This window comes from Xenopus tropicalis, chromosome 4 (genome assembly GCF_000004195.4).
Source record: "Xenopus tropicalis strain Nigerian chromosome 4, UCB_Xtro_10.0, whole genome shotgun sequence".
Taxonomy (NCBI): Eukaryota; Metazoa; Chordata; class Amphibia; order Anura; family Pipidae; genus Xenopus; species Xenopus tropicalis.
In genome coordinates this window covers 40,225,113-40,242,871 of record NC_030680.2, presented here as the reverse complement: position 1 = coordinate 40,242,871, position 17,759 = coordinate 40,225,113, and the positions used below count along the sequence as shown (strand labels likewise).

General features: G+C 37.2%; 1 protein-coding gene across 3 annotated transcripts in view; it reads right to left on the bottom strand.

Annotated features, from left to right (window-relative positions):
• ehbp1l1 (EH domain binding protein 1 like 1) overlaps positions 1 to 17,759 on the bottom strand; it is a 64,561-nt gene that overhangs the window by 3,489 nt on the left and 43,313 nt on the right. For all 3 annotated transcript variants that reach the window (XM_031900700.1, XM_002935354.5, XM_012962232.2), the window contains 9 exons: positions 16,087 to 16,235; positions 12,909 to 12,957; positions 10,929 to 11,717; positions 10,422 to 10,485; positions 8,296 to 8,378; positions 6,889 to 7,009; positions 6,654 to 6,753; positions 4,640 to 4,713; positions 1,993 to 2,107 (listed from right to left, as the gene is read on the bottom strand). In XM_031900700.1, the coding sequence (XP_031756560.1) occupies positions 1,993 to 2,107; positions 4,640 to 4,713; positions 6,654 to 6,753; positions 6,889 to 7,009; positions 8,296 to 8,378; positions 10,422 to 10,485; positions 10,929 to 11,717; positions 12,909 to 12,957; positions 16,087 to 16,235 (1,544 nt within the window). The remainder of the gene's footprint in view (positions 1 to 1,992; positions 2,108 to 4,639; positions 4,714 to 6,653; positions 6,754 to 6,888; positions 7,010 to 8,295; positions 8,379 to 10,421; positions 10,486 to 10,928; positions 11,718 to 12,908; positions 12,958 to 16,086; positions 16,236 to 17,759) is intronic.

Genomic DNA, 17,759 nt, shown 5'->3' with positions numbered 1-17,759 from the left:
ACCCTGGGGGCTACTGGTTTGTTTAAGTAGGCAGCAGCTACAGGGTTTTCTTAACGGCTAGCCTCAAAACATGCAGAGAAATTGTACCTAAAAAATTGGACACGTGCATCCAGGTTCGAACTGGGGGGTGCAGGGCCCACTGGGGGTGCTACCAGTGTGGCCCCCACACCCCCCGCATTGGCCCCAGCCATCCTCCTGACCCCCTCCTGAGCATGTGTAAATTAAACTTACCTTCAATGCGTCAGGGGAAGGAGAACGGCAGCCCAGGGGAGCGCCCAGTGGGTATCCGGCCCCAGTCTGACCCTGCATGCTTCATTTTAATGCCAAGTGCCAGAAATACCGGCATTAGTAAATTGCCAGTGGAATTGCAGCCCACTTGCATCACACTGCAATTGTGATGCATTGGCTACATGCATGTTGCATGCCTCATGGTCACAATTACACTAGAAATGTGGAAAAAAAACACTGCACAAAAATCACTGCTATGGGTAGAAAACATGGCCAGTTGTGTCTAACATTGCACTTTGCACAGTGCATTTGCATAAGTATATAGGTGTGTATTCATATTACAGCTAAGAAGTGAGATGTATAGTTTTTATTTATATTTTTATTTTTTTTCAAAGGGGCTGATTTACTTAGGGGCTGATTTACTAAGACACGATTTCGAATCCGAATTGAAAAAATTCCGATTTTGCGACTTTTTCGTATTTTTTTCGGCGTCTTTACGATTTTTGTGTAAAAACGCACGTTTTTCGGCGTCTTTACGATTTTTGCGTAAAAACTCGAGTTTTTCGGCGTCTTTACGATTTTTACGTAAAAACGCAAGTTTTTCGTAGCCATTACGAAAGTTGCGCAAAGTCGCGATTTTTTCGTAGCGTTAACACTTGCGCGCAAAGTCGCGCCTTTTTCGTAGCGTTAAAACTTAAAAGTTTTAACGCTACGAAAAAATCGCGACTTTGCGCAACTTTCGTAATGGCAACAAAAAACTCGCATTTTTACGCAAAAATCGTAAAGACGCCGAAAAACTCGCGTTTTTACGCAAAAATCGTAAAGACGCCGAAAAACTCGCGTTTTTACGCAAAAATCGTAAAGACGCCGAAAAAAATCGCAAAATTACCGATCATTATGAAAAAAACGCAATCGGACGCATTTGGCCCGTTCGTGGGTTAGTAAATGTGCCCCAAAGACTTATGAACTAATTGGAAAACAATAATTACCATAAAGGTGCAAGGTGGGCTCCTATATTTCCACCACTATATACACTGGCAGGTCACATTTAATCTTTAAACCACAGAAAGTCTTTAAAGGGATTCTGTCTTTTACAAAACGCATCAGTTAAAATACCAAACTAGCAGAATCTTTAATCTTTAATTTTGAAATGGGGCTAGCCATATTCTTAGTTTCTCAGGTGCCCTCAGCCATGTGTATTCAGTCACACTTTACTGCTGCACTGCAAGTTGAAATAATGTCACCCCTCCTCCCTTTTCTCCCTAGCAGTCGACCATCAAAACAATGGGAAGGTTACAAGATAACAGCTTCCTAACATATGCATTGCTAAAAATTCACCCATGCCTCGCTTAGTGGTAGAGATGAAAATAAAACTCAATTATAAAACACACATGTCCGTCTATGACTCAAGTTACCATAGGTGAAAGCAGTTCTATTTGTAGCGCTGGCTCTTTCTCAAAGCTCAGGATCAGGCACATTGCACTAAGATTGCACCTACACACCAATATTACAGCTAAAAAAATACATTTGTTGGTTCAAGAATAAAATTTTAAATGATAGAGTGAATTATTTGTTTGCACACAGTGTAATTTAGTAATAAAAACTACACCATAAAAATCACGACAGAATCCCTTTAAACAGAAACTCTCACAAAGTTATATTGTATCCTACTTAAGTTTTAATAAATAGGGTAAGCAAGACAACCAAACACAAGTGCCAGATTCTTCTTAGTCACAGGGCAGAATTTATTTGAAATGTTCTCACCTGATCCCTTTGAAATGCAAATCCCTTACAAGACCATCACGTTGGTTTACAAGAGACACCAACTCATCCAGTAAGAGCTTCTCTCTTTTCTTTTGAGCTTCACTCTTCATAAATTCTGAAAGACAGTCATTTTATATATTTATTTATTTTTTGCAAGAAGGGTTCACATTCTACAATTCTTGCTGACAACATTAACATTACAGTTTGACTTATAGACACAACTAAGAAACTGAATGTATGGAACATAACAAGGGCTCATTTATGGTGGTGCAAAGTGCAAAGAAAAACAACATGTGCAAAGATCCATGTTTTATTGCCCTTACTGTACCTTTTGACTTACATCTACTGCTCACTGAATAATGCTGCAAATAGTGTATTCCCCTTGAATGAGTGTCAGGGAACCCAAAAACTTGCAATACTAAATAGTTTTTACACTATTTACATGAGTTGCATTGCAAAATTATTTGCCTGCCTGACTGCCAAGGCATTTTATATTTCAGGCAATATCTCTCCACTGTGTTTTGGTAAGGTTTACATTTATTTATTTATTTGAAGTTGTTACCAGAACACAGTAAAACAATATTTTATTTCAATGTAACTTAGAAGTATCTGAGAAAAAATATATGAATTATAGCAGAATTTGTTAGGTGTGAAGTGTGCCTGCATGTAAAGGAGTAACGAATCTTTAAGGGCGTGATGAATGGAGGCTAGTGCAGCTGTTGAGGAATGCTGAGTTAAAAGCAATGTGGCTGTAAGCTGAGCAAAGCTACGGTACGTTGCTGGTGCTGGGAGACTTCTCAACTGTGTATTATCACCTGTGTATGGCATATACCCACTAGTCATTCTCAAAATAAACTTTTCAAGTCAGATAACATAAATTTTTGAGTATGGTTTCTAAGTTTGAAAATGGTGCCGCTGCTCCACTCTGTCTTTCCTTTTTTACTCAACTTATTGTAGTTACTTTTTTGAAAATGAAAAATATATAAACTAGGATGAAAAACACTTTATGAAATTTCTATTGATAACATTTTTTTAATTGATTAAAAGGTCACCTATTGGTGAAAAATTCTTTCCTTTGGAGGAGGTGCAGGCTGAGGGAATCAGTACCATATTGTGCAAAAAATATTCCTAACAAGCTCTATGTTGCCTGCCCCGGGAGGACGTTTGGTGACAAGGCCCCACCCAAAGTTTATATTTATTGCCTTTCGAAAATCATGTTTGGGCAATACAAAGTAAGTAAAATGTTAAAGAGAGATCTTAATCTCACTTCGCTATTTTTTGCAATCTTTTTTTTTTTTTAAACCACAAGTGTTTGTTTTTTTTTAAAAATATAAAAAGTTCAGGAGATTTCAGGTGGCGAGCACTGTATTGTTTAAAAAACCTGATCAAAGTTTAACAACTTTGTTCGAGGTTTTTAAGGGTTAATAAATAAGCCTCCAAGATAAATATGCCTGATTGTGTTTGCTATAGACAGAATGCTTCCTGTGCTTAGTTTTGGGATTAGGTGACAGGCGATTACGGGCGTCTTAACTGCTGCAGGTCTTTACTATGGCCAAATAAAGTAAAGATTTTTAGTGGGGTTAGTTTGCCACCCCTAACCCTAACTTTTGTCCTTCTTCATTAGATCCAGGTCACTGCCACTGAAAATTAAGCTATGGCAGACATAGCAAGTTTTACTTAAAATACAACATCAGAAGCCTAAATCTCCCCTAAATGATTTCAGTTGCTGTGAATGACATAAAAAATGCAAGAAGTGGCAATTTGTGTGCATGATTCTTGAGAAAATATCTTGTTCTGGTAATTTTAGGTAATTTCCATTGCCTTCAGTAAGAATGCCTAAGTGGTAAAAAATATCTTAAATTGCTACGTTCCATAAGGTCATATGCTCCAATTTATCACAATAATTCTGAATTTCAGCAGTGAGTGTTCCATTACACATTTAAAGGGTTCAAGCCGTAAGTGCTGAATAATTATTTCATGCTGTGACTCGGAGTGATGAATGATGCCTTTTGAAAGAGTTTTACAGTCCTATTTAAAATATATGATAGCCAGTTCTAGAACTGACACATTGCTACAGTATAAAGAAAAATATCCAGTAGTGGAAAAAGAAAGAGGCACCATATCTTTGCTAAAAATTGCTCCCTGCTGCTTTTGCAAGTGCTTTTTTGGCACTAGGTTCTAATTCCGTATGTAAAGAAAACTCCAGTGTTATGCCGTAGTTCCTTCAGATTTAATGCACTTATTTTGAACCATAATATGCTTTGCAAACTCCAATGAGCTCCAAAAAGCAGCAACTGTTATGCAATTCTAACTATACCAGTATGAACGCAAGTTTTCTACACATGGCAAAACCTGTACTAGATGACTTTTTAACTGTAATGCTTTTTCTACGGTGCTGTGATAAACTCATTGAACTCCCCACTTTTAAACTGCATTTTACACCACATTTCACAGCAGAAATGTGTTTCTTATATTCTTGCACAATTCTTTAAAATGCTCTGTCTGTTCTTTTCCCCCCTGGTGGTAGAATACTGATACTGACACACCTCTTCAGACTTTTTTCCCAAAAGGCCATTTTGTTTATAAAAAACATATACAATTTTTTATCTTGTTTGTGATAAGAGAGCATTCAGTTCCTTAAACTTACCCTCAATACATAATAGCCCTCGGAGGTCTCTGCTCAGGAGCTCAAATCTCCTTTCCAGATCCTGCTCTTCTACACTATAATAATAGAGAATTTTAAAAAAGTTCAGCTTTATTCTTAATTTTTTAAACATTTCAAGAAAACAAAAAAAACTATTTGTCTTTGTACTTAAATTAACCTCAAATAAATTATCAGTGTAATTGTCATTTATACAATATCCTTCTATACATACAGTGTGAAGCTTTAAATGAGCAACTTACTTATTCCAGTTTCTGGTGCAAACAGAGCCCTTATGTTTACCAAATTTTAAAGCTGTTAAAAAATGGCATTACTTTAGATCACATCAGCTTTTCAATCTCTAAAGGGGAACATTTACTAATCCTCGAATCCGAATCCGGAATGGGAAAAAATCGGATTGGAAACGAAAATTTTGCAACTTTTTCGTCGCTGTCGCGTTTTTTTCGTATTTTGCGCTACTTTTTCGTCGCCGTCACGACTTTATCGTATTTTGCTAAATTTTTTCGTATTGAGCAATTGTAAACGGCGGAAAAATCAGAATTTTTGGCAACAGCGACGAAAAAGTCGAGGAAAATATACGATAACGTTGTAACGGTGACAAAAAAGTTGCGCAAAATATGAAAAAAATCGTGACGGCGACGAAAAAGTCGCAAAAATGCAGATCATTACGAAAAAAACGCTTTTGGACGTTCGTGGATTAGTAAATGGGCCCCTAAGGGGCCCATTTACTTACTCACGAACGGGCCGAATGCGTCCGATTGCGTTTTTTTCGTAATGATCGGTATTTTGCGATTTTTTCGGAAAATTATCGCAACTTTTCCGTTACCAATACGATTTTTGCGGAAAAACGCGAGTTTTTCGTAGCCATTCCGAAAGTTGCGATTTTTTCGTAGCGTTAAAACTTGCGCAAAAAGTTGCGATTTTTTCGTAGTGTTAAAACTTGCGCAAAACGTTGCGCCTTTTAAGTTTTAACGCTACGAAAAAAGCGAAACTTTTTTCCGAATGCGTCCGATTGCGTTTTTTTCGTAATGATCGGTATTTTGCGATTTTTTCGGAAAATTATCGCAACTTTTCCGTTACCAATACGATTTTTGCGGAAAAACGCGAGTTTTTCGTAGCCATTCCGAAAGTTGCGATTTTTTCGTAGCGTTAAAACTTGCGCAAAAAGTTGAGATTTTTTCGTAGTGTTAAAACTTGCGCAAAACGTTGCGCCTTTTAAGTTTTAACGCTACGAAAAAAGCGAAACTTTTTGCGCAAGTTTTAACGCTACGAAAAAATCGCAACTTTCGGAATGGCTACGAAAAACTTGCGTTTTTCCGCAAAAATCGTATTGGTAACGAAAAAGTTGCGATAATTTTCCGAAAAAATCGCAAAATACCAATCATTACGAAAAAAACGCAATCGGATGCATTCGGCCCGTTCGTGAGTAAGTAAATGGGCCCCTAAGAGTTATTTACAAAACTGTCCTAGCAGTCCTTTGAAGGGGCCTAGTGCAGTGACCTAGAAGTAGGTGAGCAGACCCCAAGTTCCGGCAGCCCTGCCCCCTCCCCAGTGACTACAAGGTCTGTTTACTCTATAGTGTGTCCTGGTAGAGGGGTCCCTGGCATCTGAAATTTACTAAAACAATGACATCAAGGTGCAACATCAGAGGTCTAAATACATAATTACATATACCTGAGCAATTTAGTGACATATAGTGAAAATATTCAACTTAAAATTTGTTTCACATATGTGCACATATGTTTCCCACGTCCATTTCCAAGATGCATGATTCCTATCAACACATTCTTTTTTTGACTAGCGTAATTTTCAGAATGTCAGGTTGTTTTATATAATTGGAATATAAAGCTAACCACAAGCATAAAACTGGCAGAACTGGAAGAGCTAAGAATCTTGTATGTCCAGTTCTAGCTTTAATATATAGATGCTGTTAGTTACACCCTCTTTATATTATTATCATTCTGTAGGATTATTTACTTTAGAATTATCTACTACTCACAGCAGCTGTAGCTCATCCTGCCTGCGGATCAATGCATTCCTTCGATTTACTAGTGAGAACCATTCCTGAATCAGAGTTTCCTCTGCCTCTTTATCTGAACCTACAGTGAAAAATACAGAATATTGTCAAATATGTACAGAAGATATAAACTGAAAACTAAAAAAAAAGTGAACTGAATTATATTTTGTTTACTTCATGACCCAGCATAATATTTTTTTTTGCTGAAATTTCGTACCATTCTCCATTAGAGAACGGAGATCTTTTTCTACCACTGAAGCCCTTTCATCAACATTTCTCTGTTCAAGCTCTAATGCAGCAAGTTCAGATGTAACATATTGGCTGGTGTCTCTGAGACTCTGAGAAAAGAAAGAGAGTGACTTTTATGAATATATTTTATGCAAAATAGCAAATAGGGTTAAACAGTTACAGATGTAAATTGCCAAATTGTACTGTGAGAAACAATAATACAAACATAATAGGACTCGTGTACAATACACTACTTAGGGGGTGAAATTAGAGCTCACCGCAGAAAAATTCACCTACTCTCTATCTATTCCTATGGGATTTTTAGAAGCTTATTTATCACCCATTATTTCACCCATTGATAAATAAGCATCTAAAAATCCCACAGGACTAAATATAGAGTTGGTAAGTTTTTCTGTGGTGAGCTCTAATTTCACTCCTTGATAAATCTGCCCCTTAGTATGCACACATTTGCATTGTGCAAATAACCGTAGCTCTCTGTGCTCTATTTCTGAAAACAGAGACCAGCAGCTCTGTTCACTAATAGTAAGCATTCTGTTAGTGAGGGGTGGATGGAGGGTAGCACATAGGGATCCCCCTCCTGCCCCCTACTTTGCACATTATTAAGTGTCAAGCATTAAGTATAAGGATGAGCTGTACCTTCTGATGCTGCTATATGCACTGAGCACCAGATTTGTGATCGGGCCCTCAATGCAGAAAGCGGCAACCCTTGGGGGGCACAAGCAGAGGGGCCAACTCACCCTATTTTTCTAGCAGTTACCTGTTATAGGTGCCCTGCCCCCTGGTTTTAATCTCTTTGTATAAGGTACAAAGAGAGTGTTCTGCTCTGAGGAAAGGCCCATGCACATGTGCAATAAGAACCCAGTGACTTTTGCGGATCTTTGTGTGCATGCACAGTAATGCCACCGGGCTCCAAAATAAGCCACTTCCACAACTTTCTGAAGCATGCAGCACGCAATTTCCTATGGATCCCATCTGTTACAGGTTGACAGCTCTGCACAAGTGGGCTGTAATTGAGTATTAAGGGGTGCATTCTTGCACGTGCACCCCTGGAAATTGAATGTAAATGTTTTCAATTTGAAAACAGTTAAAGAGCTTCTGTACTCTTGTTTTGTGTTATCTCTTTGTGGTTGGCTAAATATAAAATACTGATAAATGATAAAGGTATAATTATGTTCATCTTATTTTGTTGACCGTAGCTTCTGTGAAGGTGAAGCAGAGGTTTGGTCTAATGCTTAGCAAGAGATTATATGCAGAAATTCTGTTAGGAGGAACAACCTCTACAATGTTATTGATGTTATATGGGACATTCTCCTATATTAAATACAGTACAGTAAGGAAAATGTAAGTGTTTAGTGCAGTTGTAAACAAGACATACTGGAGTCTCTTCCTCTTTCACTTTAACCTCTGTGGTAGGGACTGAAGAGGGAACAGAAGTTGTGTGCATAGAAGGAGGTGTCTCTGTAAAGAAAATCAGAAAGAAGAAATTTTTAAATATAAAAATGATTGACAAATAGCTAATGGCAAAAAGTCTTCAAAGTTAGATTTCTTAGGCCATGAGAAAGTCTACTGTATGCTTAAAGGGAAATAGGGCTTGTCCTAAACATACTATTTACCTAATGTTTTATTAAGAAATGTCACCTGTTAAGAAGCTGTCACCCTAAGAAATTATTCTGAATTCTTTTCTATTGTGTTTGTCAAGCAAAATAAACTTACACAATATAAATTATATAAATGTTGTTTCCATCAGTCTTGGAATTACACAATTGCAGGCAGTTGCCATTTTGTGAACAATGTTATTAAGGCAAGCTTTGTATCGCCCCAAAAATCTTGGGGTCAGATTGAGGGACCTGATGCACATGTCAATGTACTGGCTAATTAGATGAGGAGGGAGGGGAAAGAGCATGTTGAATGGAAAGCAAAACTAAATGGCTTCCCAGCCTCTATGCCTAAGGCATTAAGGCGGGGCAGGCGATATATGATTGACAGCTGTGATTTTTAAATGCCTTTATAATTTGTATGGATGTGTTAATAAAAAAAGGAATTTGGGTTTCATGTTTAAATTGAAAAGGACTTATTATATAAGTAAAAAATATAAAGCCAGTTTCATTTTAGTACTCCCTGTCACTTCCTGATCATGAATAATTTAAAAAAGCTCATAAAACTAATTACCACTCCACCAAAAAGCCCCTGATAATGAGCTGCTTAAAAGCTGTTGCTTAGAGAAGGGAGGGGGTTTGTTTGTTTGTTTGTTTGTTCAAAGATTGATAGGGAGCTCTGAAACCATCCTTAAACAGAGGAGGGGGGCTGCCATACCACTTGTCAGCAACATACAATGCCAGGACTTCCACTTCCAGTCCTGTTCATTAAAAAGTTCATTTGCTTATGACTTATGTCTTCTAGATACTGTTTACTTTGAAATGTAAAAACTTCAATCTGGTGTAATAACAAACAGAAATCCTTACTTATGAGTGGTTCTAATCCAGACATATAAGTACTTCTAAAACCACTAACTAACGACAAAGACATTAATACAAAGTTAGACTTATTCTTTCTGACACTATTCTAATGAAATTGTAAAATAAAAACATAAACATATTTAAAAGATATATTTAAACATGTTTAAAAGAAAAAGTAAATGTATCCAAAAGTAAAACTACAGGCATGGGATCTGATATCCAGAAACTCATTGTCCAAAAGTTCAGAATTACAGGAAGGCCATCTTCCTATAGACTCCATTATAAACAAATAATTCAAATTTTTAAAAATGATTTCCTTTGTTTATGTAATAATAAAAAAAACAATCCAATTGGGTTTACTTAATGTTAAATCATTTTTTAGTAAGCTTAAATGAGACATATTGGATAAATGGAAAGAAACCTAATTTTGTAGGCAATTCTGAATAATATATGGTGCTGGTTTCACTTTGGGCTAAATTTTGAATACCATCTGCAAATATGGCCCCTTTATTGGAGCTCCCTATAGATCCTTTTCAGGTCTCTGTCTGTGTTTCAAATGAGGGGTGGGTTTGCGGTCCCTGCCAGAAGTACAGCAGGAGGGGGATAGCCAATCACAGCCCTGCAGTCATACAAACAAAGACAGCCTTCAGTTCCCTATCAGGTCAGCCTATCTGCTGATTGGTTCCTATCCTACAGGGCAGTGTGTTGAATGCCACTGGCTCCCCTGCACATCCAGAGAATTCAGCCAGCAGGAAGTGGAATGCATGGGCAGGACTAGTGGGGTTTTGGTGGAATTTCTCAATAAATTAGTCTGCAACACAACTTTTTTTAAGCACAATCCTAGATTTAGAGGAGTATAATTCATTGGTACATTCTTAATTTATATACAATATGTCTCCTTTAAGGTGTGATAATCCAAATAACAGAAAGATCCCTTATCCTTTGCCCTGAGTATTCTGGATAATAGATCCTATACATGTATGTTAGTGTACAAATAGTGGTGAGATAGAAGGAAACAAAATAAGCTTTACACTATGGAACTAACCATTTATAATTTCAGATGAGGGTCTAGAATCAGTCTCATGGCTTTTTTGCGTGATATCCACTTCCTGCAGAGAGCACAGCAACGTTTGAGTGACAAAATAAAATACATTCAATAACAATTGTGACAGGGCCACTATAAAACTTCGGCATAAGGGGTAATTCCTCAGGACCCACCCTTAACCCTCTTTCTGCAATAAAATGTAAAGTATCCCCAATAAATGCCATACTTCTTATGTTGTTGTTTATTTTTTTCTTCTATTTTTACATCAAATTGCTATGAAAAAATGACATCTCTTAAAAAAATAAAAACTTCACAATTAATCATTTTTCCTATTTTACCAGCCACCCCCTAATATTTGAAAATGTGTATTGCAAAGCTGAAATGGTATCTTTGCCCTGGCCAGATCAGTACCTTAGAGTAGACCCACTGGAGAATAACTGTGGTTTTAAAGGATAAAGTTTCAGTTTATCTAACCAATATCATTATTATTATTATTATTGCACTGACCTCTGAAAGTGACTGAGTGCGTATAAGAGAACGCCTCTTCTTGACAAGGTCTGCATCACGAAGGTGACCCAGACCTCCTCCTTTTCTTGGAGGAGGAACTGGAGTAGAAGAAGAAGAAACACTGGCATCTACCTGTTCCAAGTTCGAATCACACTCATTCGATCCTCCATTTACACTCAGTCTTTTTTTGATTCGAGGTGGTGGGATTACAGCATCATTAGTTGATGAACTTTGTGCCTCATGTTTCGGTGATGTTTGATTAGCAGTCTTGTGCTCGTCATTTATTGTAAGATCTTGTGAAGTTTCTTTGGGTTTACTTTTGTCCCCAGAGCTAGGGCCTTGCTTGTCTTTTCCAGAGCCTGGCATTTTTTGCTCTGTGAAGGAAAACCTTTGCTTTTCTTTTTCTTCCAAAGTGGAAACATTGACCTTATCCTCACGATCCAAGCTTGATTTTTCTTGTTTTTCAACTTTAGGAGATTTTGTAATCAGCTTTTTTAGACCAGGTGAAATATTTGCATTTAAGTCCTCTGGTGAAATACTTTTTGCAACAGTTGATTTCTGAATTTTTGTCTCCTCTGTGGTGGTGCTTGCCATACTTTTCTCTTTAGAACTGAAAAATTCAGCTTCAGTCACTTGGGTATCAGTGACCTCACGTTTCTGAGAAATGAAATGGTCACGTATTTGGCAGAGATATGTAAGGATGATGAGTTTGTCAGGAATAGGACGAAGAAGCATATCTGTAGGGCACAGAAGGGCAGGGATTCCAAGACCAGCAAAGCCATCAAAGGCCTAAAAATTAAAATGGGTGGGTGGTTTAACAGATTTGATCCTTAAACAACATATATTTAAGTATTTAAGTTCTTTTAATAATATAAACATAATATATACATTCACACTATGAAGACCATTTTGGGTTAGAGGTTTATTATTATACTCTAGAAAATGTGTTACATAAGCACTATATACAGTAATTAAGCCTTTAATGAATACTATTAACTGACACCCAATGTCTACCAGTGTTCCTTAATGTAAGTCTCTTAACTAATAGTTTTGTAAACATATCCTACTCTAGAGCACTTGTTGTCAAGGCACTCAGTACAAACAATAGACCAACCCTCATATGTAATAAAAGGCACTAAGTTTGCCCAGGAGCAGTAACCCATAGCAACCAATAAGATGTTTGCTTTTAAACAGGTGACCAGTAAATGCTACCTGCTGATGCTATGGATTACTGTTCCTGGGCAAACTTAGTGCCTTTTATTACATAACCCCAAAAGTCCTTTGGAACCTATGGGCCAGCTTCAATTCAGAGAAGAAAAGGTTTATCATGAAAACTCATGGGCAAGATTCAATTTGAGATGCAAAACAATTCAGAAAAAAATATCATCATGTAAAAACTCTATTAAAATCAATGGGAAAAACTGAGATTGAATTAGGAGGAAAGTTTTTTCTCCTCAAATTGAATTTTGTCCATGAGTTTTTACATGATAAACTATGAGAGAACCTTTTCTCATTGAATTGCATCTGGCCCAATGTCTCCTTACTCTGTTTACATTGAAAATGGGTGAACTAGAAGTAGAAAATGAAACATTTGGGGAGTGAGAAGTTGGGAATTTAAAGGCCCTTTTAGTTTTCTGTTTTGTTTTGCCGTCTATAGAATAATTATTTAAAGATCAGATCAGAAAAATAAGATGGGTAAAGGGGTAACTGAAACAGTTCTCCACATAAATATCTTTGCTCACTGGTTTATGCCATGGGGTTTTCTTCATCTTTCTTATTAACTACCCTTATGCAGCACAGTGGAGAAAAAATGTACTATGCAACTATCCAATCCTTGAGAGACATATGCAGCATAGCAGCCAATATATTCCACAATTCGGTAATTATTAAGTCAAATATAAAACTACAATGGGATCACTGTGATCATATTATCTGTCCATCACTAAATGGTTCAATGAGGCAATATGTTAATAAACTTACTTTCTTATTGTTTTCCTTAATATTTAATGGATCCAGAACATCATAGTTTCTGAAAGAAAAAATTAGGGTGCTATAAATACACAGCTAATGACTGAAGTAAAAGATCTGCCAACATAATAGAGCACAAGTTTTTGCAGTTTTAGACTTTACCCATATGTTACCACTTTGAATGTACAGATGTTGGCTGTAGCAAAGAGAAAGCTGTATATTTGGGGGTCATTAGACTGCGGAGTTTAGCACATGGCAGAAAGAAATACAAAGCAATGGAATCCAAGTGTAAACATTGAAATATAGTTATACGGTTCCTGAGACATAAAATGGGCATGCACAACGATTTAATCTGTTAGATACAAGCACATGTTAATTATGGCACAAGCATTAACCCTTAGTAACACTTATAGCCATTCCTATTTTCCCTTAACTAAAGGTTAAGTCTCTGATATATGGTTTAAAGCAGTGCTATGTGTGGGGTATAATGCACATGAATACCTTTTGTTTTAAGAAGGGTCTTGGTGTATGTCTTGCATTACATAGTTACAAGGGTTGAAAAAAGGGTTGAAAAAGACCAGAGTCCATCATGTTCAACCCAAGTAAACCCTGCACACACATATATACCAACATCAATACTAACTGTAGATTTTAGTATCACAATAGCCTTGGATACAATACTATGCTTGGATACTATTGTTAAAAAAATCATCCAAACCCCTCTTAAAGGAGAAGGAAAGTCAAAGTCACTTGGGGGTGCCAAAATGTTAGGCACCCCCAAGTGAATTAAATCACCTACCTTTTACCCCGGGCTGGTGCCCCTGTTAAGAGAGAACAGCACCAGCCCAGGGTAGCTGCAGCGCTTCCTCCTTCCTGTCTCGCCGCGCACGCATGCGCAGTAGAGTGAAAAGCCGAACTTTAACAGAGAAGTCGGCTTTTCACTCTACTGTACATGCGATTGTCCAGGACATTCGGCAGCAGCGCGAGTAGAAAGGAGGAAGCACTCTCTACAGCTACCCCGGGCTGGTGCTGTTTTCTCCTAACAGGGGCACCAGCCCGGGGTACAAGGTAGGTGATTTAATTCATTTGGGGGTGCCTAACATTTTGGCACCCCCAAGTGACTTTGCCTTTCCTTCTCCTTTATAGGCATTAACAGAATCTGCCATTACAACATCACTAGGAAGGGCATTCCCCAACCTCGCTGCCCTCATCATGAAAAACCACCTTCCGCTGCTTCAAATGAAAGTCCTTTTCCTCTAATCTAAAGGGGGGGCCTCTGGTGTGCTGATTGTTGTTATGGGAAAAAAGAACATCCCCCATCTGCCTATAATCCCCTCTAATGTACATGTCCCCTTGCAAGGGACTTTTTTTTCCAGAGAAAACAACCCCAACCTTAACCTCATAGTTTAAATTTTCCATTCCCTTGTGCAGTCTCTGCACTCTCTCCAGCTTATTAATATCCTTCTTAAGGACTGGAGCCCAAAACTGCACTGCATACTCAAGGTGAGGCCTTACCAGAGACTGATAAAGAGGCAAAATTATGTTTTCATCCCTTGAGTCAATGCCCTTTTTTTTTTTTTACACAATATTCCCCCAAACACACTACAATTTGTGTATAACTTGCATTTAAATTATTTCTACCAAAGTGCATAACTTTCCACTTGTCAACATTGAACCTCATTTTCCATTTTGCTGCCCAGTTTTCCAATTTTATCAAATTGCTTTGCAAAGTGGCAGCATCCTGCATGGAAATTATACTTTTACCACAATTTAGTATCGTCAGCAAAAATAGAAACAGTACTTTCTATGCCCACCTCCAGGTCATTAATAAACAAGTTAAAAAGCAAAGGACCAAGGACTGACCCCTGCGGTACTCCACTAACAACACTGGTCCAATTAGAAAATTATTTACCACCACTCTTTGTACTCTATCCTTCAGCCAATTTTCTATCCAAGTACAAATATTATGTTCTAGGCCAATATTCCTCAATTTTATCATTAACTTTCTGTGAGGTACTGTATCAAATGCTTTAGCAAAAGTAGATGACATCCACTGCCATTTCAGCATTGAGGTTCCTCCTCACCTCATAAAAGGCAATTAAATTAGTCAGGCAAAATCTGTTATGCATACAGCCATACTGGCACAAACTTATAGTATTTTGATTTGCAATGTATTCAAGTATCCTATCCTTTATTACCACTTCCAAAAGCTTTCCTACTACTGATGTCAGACTAACAGGCCTATAGTTTTCAAGCTTCGTACGGGTCCCTTTTTAAACAACGGCACCACATTAGCAATTCGTCTCTTGGCACCTTGCCAGACCTCAATGAATCCTGAAAAATTAAGTAGAGAGGGTTGGCATTTAGAGCTAAGCTTGTTTAATACCCTGGGATGAATAACATCTGGTCCTGGACATTTGTTTACCTTTACTAGTTCAAGTCTCTTTTGAATTTCCTCCCAGGTGACCCATGGATCAGTAGCTATATTACTAGAATTGGGTCTATTAAAAGGGAAGCCTTCATTAGTTGGCTCCTCAGTTGTATAGACAGATGAATAATAAGAGTTGATTTGAAAAGGTCTTTTTGGCTCCTATTAGCCCTCCTCACCCTAACCAATATGGTTCTTTTGCAACATTGTTCTTTTAAAGAAGAAGTTCCCATTAACGTTACTAAGGGGCACATTTACGAAGGCACGAACGCTCCGAGTGTATTTTCGCCGATTTTTTCGGGCGTCCGCACAACTTTTTCGTACGGCGCACGACTTTTTCGGACATTTGCATGAAAAAATCGGAAAGGTTTTACTGCTGTTTACAATTGTTCGGTACGAAAATTTCATGACTTTTGGATCGCCAATACGATATTATCGTGACTAATACGATTTTTTCGTAAGCATTTTGGTGATATTTGCGACCTTCCGAAATTTTTGTTTCCAATGCGATTTTTTCCCATTCGTGATTCGGATTCGTGGAATAGTAAATGTGCCCCTAAGTATAGTGTTTATTTTAAAACAATATGCACATGTTTTTATAATTATTTAACTTTTGGCTAATGGCAACTAGATGTGCCTCTTTTTTTCCACCCAGCCATTACCATTTTTACATTTGTTTTGGTTTTGCATCTCTAGTTACATTTCACCATCCATATCTGATAACTGTGGTGATGCTCTGTTTTTACTTATGTTACTTCTTACATGAATTCAGGATGGAAGTGATGAAGAATTGCACAGAATGCCAATCCATTTCTCCAGGATGTTGTAAAATTGTTGACACGCACACCACGGTATCCTCCAGTCACTTCTTGACACCAGTGTAGCAGTGTATCAGTACTGCTGTATACCACCTGTAAAGACAGCAATGCAGACATATTTTATAGATAGCTATATGTATATTTTTATAGTTATATATATATATATATACAGTTCTCATGGGACACACCAGTACATTAGCTATAATACAGACACCATATGCACATGATATGCATTACTCTAATGAATGCATAGGAACATAAATATGTAGATTAGAATATGTATTCACCAAAAAGTCATAAAAAAAGCTAGATTTTATTATACTACACCCTACAAAAGGGGCAGGAGCAGAACACTGTACTCCTACACCATTGCCAGCAACAAAAATGTAGTGCACAGAACAGCCTCATAATGTCCACAATGCAACGTGCATGGAATAGAGCCAGAACGGAGCAGTTATCTTTAGGCAGGCTATTAAGGTAAAGTAGTTATGGAACTGCATTCTCCAGGTTACCATGGGTAAGACAATGTTAATATGTTAAGAACCTAATCTTTGCAAAGAAAGCAGTAAGGCATTACAGATGTTCTGAAGCAAAAAACATGGATTGATAATAATAATAATAATAATAAAATGCTAGTGCTGTTTATTGGACTCATATTATTATTTGTTATGTGTATATTTTTATAGTGTTTTACATTGGTCAAATACTTGATTAAAAATAAAGGTATTCATTCTGATGTGTTGTTTAATAATCAGAAACTACATCTGTACATATGAACATATACAGTATATATATATATATATATATATATATACACACATACACACACACACATATATGTGTGTGTGTTACCGCTATTACAGTGCTAAAATTCTCTGGATTATTTTATATTGTGTGTGTTCATAAACACATTGTCAGCTGTTCCTACTAAAGTTGCTTGAATGCCAGTAATTAGGGTTGCTACCTGTTTGACCCAAACAATTCTGTTTTTCTTAGGGCTGTTTCTAGGTCACTACTGTCTTTTTGGGTTTTAGACTTGTGAGACTCAAACAATAACCTATTATATGACTATTCTATTAATAATCTATTATGTAACTATTATACAAACAATAATAGTCCCTGAGAAAAATGTATAATGAAGTAAAAAATGTTTCTGACTTATTGGCCAGCTTGAATATATTACAATATATGGACAAACAATCGCTGTTTTGTTTAAAGGGAAGGGCATTTTTAGGAGCTTAATGCACGGAATGTCTAAGGAGTATATTTATCATGCTGTGGAGTGAAGCATTACCGGTGACATTGCCCGGGGCAACCAATCAGCAATCAGATTTCTAAAGTTAGAAAACCAAAGCAAAGCATCTGATTGGCTGCTATGAACAACATCACCAGTAATGTTTTACTCCACTTTTTACACAGCATGATAAATATACCCTATGTCCTATATATATTGATAATGGGTGAGTGTAGAGGATCCCGTGTCTCCATCTATGAATTTTGTGGTTACAGTTTTATTGCACGCCTACCTAATGGTTTAGAATGTATTAGTCAGCGCAACTTCTTTTTTAATTTTTGGGGGATAATAATCTGACCAATAGCCACCTCTGATGTCATGCT